Source organism: Apium graveolens, chromosome 2 (genome assembly GCF_009905375.1).
Source record: "Apium graveolens cultivar Ventura chromosome 2, ASM990537v1, whole genome shotgun sequence".
Classification (NCBI taxonomy): Eukaryota; Viridiplantae; Streptophyta; class Magnoliopsida; order Apiales; family Apiaceae; genus Apium; species Apium graveolens.
Genome location: NC_133648.1, coordinates 177,399,987 through 177,406,915, shown reverse-complemented (window position 1 = coordinate 177,406,915; position 6,929 = coordinate 177,399,987). Strand labels below are relative to the sequence as shown.

General features: G+C 36.8%; 1 protein-coding gene across 1 annotated transcript; it reads left to right on the top strand.

Moving 5' to 3' along the window:
• Nucleotides 1-482: 482 nt before the first annotated feature.
• Nucleotides 483-2,711, top strand: LOC141695585 (uncharacterized). The gene has a single exon (XM_074499824.1). The coding sequence runs from the start codon at nt 483-485 to the stop codon at nt 2,709-2,711; it is 2,229 nt and encodes a 742-aa protein (XP_074355925.1).
• The last annotated feature ends 4,218 nt before the right edge of the window (nt 2,712-6,929 follow it).

Genomic DNA, 6,929 nt, shown 5'->3' with positions numbered 1-6,929 from the left:
TACAAGTAATAGATAATTTTAATTTATTTATTTATGGGCTGAATTTGTTTCAATACTCAAGTTCTCACTGAGTTTTATTTATGTGAAGGAAATTTAACAATTGTCTGGGCTGTGAATGTTGGAATTATTGGTTTTTAATTATGTGATATTTTCAAATATCTTGGTTTAATTTGTTTTAATTATCTTGGTTTAATTTAGTCTAATTTATAAATTTAGTCTAGTTTTGTAATTAATTGGGTATATGTATAGGATCTTAGAGTAATGAATTAGTACTATAAATTATTAGGATATCAAGGTATTTACTCCTTTCTAAGTTTATATAATTAATCCCTACAGTAACCAACACAAATTTGATATGCATTTTATTAAATAATTATAAATAGGTATGTGTTGGATTTTTAATATTTATAGTGGCTATCAGGTAGGGAAATTTGATGGATAAGACATGGATTTTGCAAGATAGGGATTTTTTAGCATTTGAAATGGGGGTGGAAAACTTCTTGATATATGCTGAAGAAAATTCTGAAGATCGTAACAAAATTCCTTGCCCTTGTGGACGATGCGCCAATTTTAAAAAATTCTCTATAAAAACAATCAGGGGCCATATCTATGACAATGGCTTTTGTCTAGGTTATGTGCATTGGGTTTGGTACGGGGAGACTGCTTCTACGGGTCCTAAATCTTCAAGTGCTAGTTGTCCACCTGAAGAGAAAGCTCCAGACCCAGCTCCTGAGCAAGCCTCTGATGAAGCGTCAGAGCAAGATCAGGAGCATGTCGCTGCTTTGGAAACTGTTGATGTTTGTGAAGCGGCATATAACTCGAGTCAATATGATAATGATTCATATCAGTTTAGGAGGTTCGTAGCCGATGCTGAGCAACCTCTATATGAGGGTAGTGACTGTAATAAGTTAGAGTCGATGTTGAAGTTGCATAACTGGAAATCTAGGTTTGGTATTACCGATAGGGCCTTCACTGACCTCCTTTCTTCTGTTGGGTCTCTACTTCCCAAAGATAATATGTTACCTAGTAATGCATATGAAGCAAAAAAAACCCTCTCCAATTTAGGTCTAGAGTATATAAAGTTCCATTCATGTCCGAATGACTGTGTACTGTACAGGGGTGTACATGTTGATGCAACCAAGTGTCCTAAGTGTCGACTTTCTCGGTGGAAGTTGACAAAGAAAGGTGAAGAGAGGATTAATCTTCCAGCCAAAGTCATGTGGTATTTTCCAATAATTCCTAGATTTAAACGTATGTTTAAATCTCCTTCCACCGCTAAACTAATGTGTTGGCATGCGCAACAGCGGACACAAGATGGTAAAATGCGACATCCAGCCGACTCTCCATCTTGGAAAAATATAGATTATAGGTGGCCATCCTTTGGTAGTGAACCGAGAAACCTTCGCTTGGCTTTATCGGCGGATGGTGTAAACCCGCACAATAATGGCCTATCTAATAGATATAGTTGCTGGCCAGTCATATTGGTGACTTACAATCTTCCTCCCTGGTTATGTACGAAAAGAAAATTTATGATGTTGTCGATATTGGTCCCTGGCCCGCATGAGCCTGGTAATAACATCGACATCTACTTACAACCGATGATTGATGATTTAAAAAAGCTTTGGAAGGAAGGGGAACCAAATATGTATGACGCGTATAATAAATCATTTTTCACTTTAAAAGTAGTTTTAATGTGGACGATAAATGACTTCCCTGCTTACGCAAATTTATCTGGCTGCGTTAATAAGGGTTATAAGTGTTGTCCAGTTTGTGAAGATGACACCGTAGCTAAATTTTTGACTCATAGTAGGAAAATGTGCTACCAAGGGCATCGTCGATATTTGCCCCTACATCATCCTTATAGAAGGCAGAAGGCTGCTTTTAATGGACAACAAGAGTTTGGGCAGCCGCGTCGAACCCTATCCGGAGAAGAAGTGTTAGCAGAGCAAGAACAAATCAAATTTGAATTTGGGAAGAAAATGAAGAAGGCAAAGAAGGTTGAAAGTCCATGGAAGAAAAAGTCAGTATTTTTCGAGTTAGAATACTGGAAATTTCACCATGTTAGGCACTGTATTGATGTCATGCATGTCGAGAAGAATGTATGTGATAGTCTGATTGGCACATTACTAAATATGCGCCATAAGACAAAGGATAGTGCGGCAGCCCGTCGTGATATGATGGAAATGGGCGTTAGATCTGATTTGGCTCCCCAAGTAGGAGTAAAAAAAACCTATTTGCCTCCTTCTCCCTTTACTTTGTCAAAGGCAGAAAAAAGGACTTTCTTGTCATCATTAATGTCGATGAAACTTCCATACGGACATGCATCGAACATAAAAAATTGTGTTTCCATGCCTGATTTGAATATTTACGGGCTGAAATCACATGACTGCCACATTCTTCTCCAACAATTACTCTCGGTTGCAATACGCTCCGTTCTTCCGAAGCATGTTAGGGTCACAATTATTAGATTGTGTTTCTTTTTTAATGCTTTGTGCAACAAAGTAGTAGATGTGTCAAAACTGGATAAGCTGCAGTCAGATGTTATACTAACCTTGTGCGATCTAGAAAAGGTTTTCCATGCGTCATTTTTTGATGTAATGGTACATATAGTAGTCCACTTGGTCCAGGAACTACGCTTATGTGGACCAGTATTTTATAGGTGGATGTATGCGTTTGAACGATTTAATAAAGTACTAAAGAGTTATGTTTGAAACCGTTATTATCCCGAAGGTTGTATGGCAGAGAGTTACCTTGGAGAAGAGTCCGTAGAATTCTGCACCGAGTTTCTTAGTCAGAATTACTCCACTGCCGGTCTTCCAAAGGACCAAGATAATAAGATATCAGGTCCATTATCCGCTGTGATAATAAAATCAGTGGAAGAGAAGGAGCGAGATGAAGCACATCTACATGTCCTTCTAAACAACGCTGAAATGTTTCCATATATTCTGTGAGTTTATGCAGTTTGTTGTTTTCAATTCCTCATTTTCCAATAATTAGTCTTGTAATGTGTCTTTAATATATCATTCCATATGCATTTTTCAGAATGCATAAGGAATATCTTGAAGAAATTCACCGAGGGAAAAGGAAAAGCTTACATTGGCTCATGAGAGAGAACAATCGGCTCTTTGCTGATTGGTTTCAAAACAAAGTCAGTGTTGTATTAGGTTCTTTGATCTGTAGTGTAATGACGACTATTAGCTATTTAGGATTTAAAATTTCTTATCATATATGTAGGTGAATGATGAACTAAGGGAGAACAACAAAGGTGTTTCAGATACGATAAGATGGCTCGCTGCCAAGCCATCATTTTCAGTACTAACTTATCAAGGTTATATAGTGAATGGAGTGCGATATTTTACAAAGGAGCGAGATGACATACGCGTTGTTCAAAACAGCGGGGTGTCTGTCATTGCTAAAGCGGTCCAGGTTTCTAGTGCCAAGGACTTGAACCTCGTAGAAAGTGATTTGACATTTTACGGTATCATACAAGAGATATGGGAATTAGACTACCATGCATTCAAAGCTCCCTTGTTCCTGTATAAATGGGCAAGTAATGATAAAGGAATAAGGGTTGATGATCTTGGGTTCACACTTGTGGATTTTAGTCGACAAGGTCACAAAAAAGATAAATATATTTCTGTTGACCAAGTCAAGCAAGTGTTTTACCTTGAAGATCCCGTTGATGCTACCTGGTCTATTGTTCTGTCCTCCACAACTCGAGACTGCCAAGAATTGTATAATGAAGATGACTTAGGAGACAGGATCATGGAACATCCCCCATTCTGCACTGAAATCCCCGCAACTGATGTCACTACTGATGATGTCGCTCATACTGCTAGACCTAATGTTGAGGGAATTTGAATTAAAAATACTGCTACTAAAACTCCTGCACCTAATGTCGTTACTGACTGATGATGTAGCTTTATGTAAAATATATATCTAAATGGGAATTTGAATGACTGAATGAACCATATATATTTGCCTTTAATTGTGTTATAATGTGTAAAATATATTGTTAATTTTTTTTTCTTTTATTTTGCATTGTTATAATCAAATAAGTAGTTCATCCATAATTATTGATTGATGGCATTCTTTTTTCTTTAATTATTTTGCATTATTTAATTGTACTTCTATAAAATACTTTAGAGTTATTTCAGATGTGATTAATTACTGATTGCAGTTTAGGTAAATTATTGTTCTTGTATAGTTGTATTCGTACTTGCTGATTTTACAATTTATTATTTATGCTTGACTGTAATTAATGACAGACTGAAAATATATTGTTCAACTGATGGCTTTATTATTCAATTTAATGCAGACTAAGGGAGGAAAATGGCAAAGAAGCAAAAAGCCAAGAAAGTAATTTTCGAAGAAAATGACAGGAAGAATAACTTTGAAAAGGTTGATGATGAGATTGTTCCTGATGTCAAAACTTCAGAGACTTGTAATGAAAAGTTGGTTCAAGTCCCTCCACAATATCAAACTCAAAATAGTTGTGAAGAAACGATGACCACTTCTGAATCTGCAAAAAAAGGCTAGGAGGTGTGCGTGGTGTTTCAGCTCTTCACAAACTAGTGGTGAAGAAAGCTCGGGGAAAGAAATTTAAAGTTAGATACAATGATTTTGGAGTTCCCATCGGAAATACCAGGCCTACTTTACAGTCTTACATAGGAATGCTCACAAGGACAATGATTCCAATCGACACTGAAAACTGGCCAAAAGTGGATTGTGATCTAAAAGCAAAATTATGGGATGATGTCCAGGTAAATTATATTCCTTATTGACTTCTTCATTTTATTTAAATTGTGACTGTAAATTATGTGGCTAATTTATATTATGTGGCTCTTTAGGACACATTCAAAATTGCCCCATAAAATGAGAAGCTTTTGCTACAATCGGCAGGTGAAAAATGGAGGCAGTTTAAAGCTGATTTAACTGCAAAATATGTGATGCCATTTATTGGAAAAAAGAAGAAATTGATGAAGCCTCCGAAGAAGTATGCGTTTGTTGGTAAAGAACCTTGGAAGAAATTTGTTGCAGAGAGGACGAGCCCCAAATGGCTGGTATGAATATATTCTACTAATAAAATATACATGATTGCCATTTTACTTGCTAAATGATTAAATAGATTTTGGTTAAATAATATTTATTAATTTTTACTAATTTATTTTGGTACAGGAACAACATAAGTTACAGAGCAATAGAGTGGGTAAACGGAAATATCATCACCGCTTGTCAAGGAAGGGGTATATTGGTTTGCGAGAAGAAGAAGTAAGAACCATATCTATTTGGCTTTGCAATTCTAAGTTTTAAGGGAGTTTAAACATTTTCTCTTTTTTAACAGATAAAGAAAGGGAACTTAAAGCGGAAAGAGAAACCTGATCGTGCAATTTTTTGGTGGAAGGCTAGGATGCCAAAGAATCCTGATGAGCTTACTGAAGAGCAAGCGGAAATAAATGCGAGAATTTAAGTGATATTTTTAATACTGCATTCCCTTCAAAGATAATTGCGTCATAAATAATGCACTAATTTTTTGTATTTATTTTACAGGCTGAGTTACTTGAAATGAAGGAGAAGGGTGAATTTGTTCCACATGGAACATAAGATGTGTTGACTACGGCACTTCAGACTCCTGAGCACGCAGGAAGGGTTCGAGGGGTTGGCGGCTTTGTCACTCCAACAACATTCTTCAATTTGCCGAAAGCGAAAAAGACTAAAATTACCAAGGCAGAGTTGTTGGATCAGTTGGAAAGAAATCAGCGGGAGATGGCTGAACTTAAGGCCTTGGTTAATGCTTCGAATGGTCACTCTCCTATGTTCTCTGACAAATCAAGTTATCAAGTACCTGTTAATAAAGAGGGAGTTGTTGATAAGCGGAATGTTGGATTTGCTGTTAAACCGCTGAGTGCCGAACAGTTGTTGGTAAATGATGAAGACTTTGTTGGTTTTGACCCCTCTCCTCCGAGCGGAAAGAAGGTAAAATATTATTAAGATCTACTAGATATATGCCTACAGACTTGGGATTTATGCAATAAAATTAAATTGATCCCTCACTATAATGTAGGGTCCACAGTCATGTGAGCTTGCACTGGATTGCATAGAGAACAAGGTTGCTTTTGGAACAGTTTTTGATGATCACGAAGAGATGAATGTTTCAGTACACGGAGTGCCTCTAAAGCCCGGACATGTTCGTGTGTCGGTTGACGGACACATCCAGCCAGAGGCGTCGGTTCCAGTGCCCATACCTGGTGAAATTGAGGTTGTACGCCAAGCAGTTGGCTCTCACGTAGCATGGCCTCATGAATTGATCATCTATCCAACTGTGGCGGTATGTTATATAAAAATTATGTCAATATACTCTGAATTGATTGTTGCATTCTATAGTAGTTATGTCAATAATAACCGATTATTCTTGTTTTATTTAATTCTGTGTAGAAAAAGAAAAAGGAAGTGTTGCAGGGGCAGTCTAAGCGGAAAGATGAGTTACAGAAACTTCAAGATGATTATAGAAAAATGAAGCTAAACAAGAATGTGCCAAAGCAGTACAAGGTGTTATACAAACATGCTGCAGTCTTCATGAAAGCCACTGGGGAGTCAATACCAATTCCGTGTGATTCGGATGTGTTTGGGACTGAGAAAATAATTTATATATTGCATGAAAATGTGAAAGCATTGTTCGAGTTCGATATGATTGGCCAAGCTGCAATATCTGCTTATATGGCGTAAGTTAATTTTTTATCGTTACATATTCAATATTCATGTTTTATACGGATATTATAAGTAATGTAATTCACTCCCTGGTAGGCTCTTGCAAAGACTGATTAAGATTGAGAGGAAGAATGATGATGTGGTCTTATATGGATTTTTCGATCGAGGAGCTACATTTACGTTGAACAAATCTTTTCATTCTTATTTTGTTAATCGGTTGA

What these genes read in the sequence shown, in the direction of transcription:
- LOC141695585 (XM_074499824.1), top strand. Translation starts at nt 483, where the DNA reads ATGGGGGTGGAAAACTTCTTGATATATGCTGAAGAAAATTCTGAAGAT.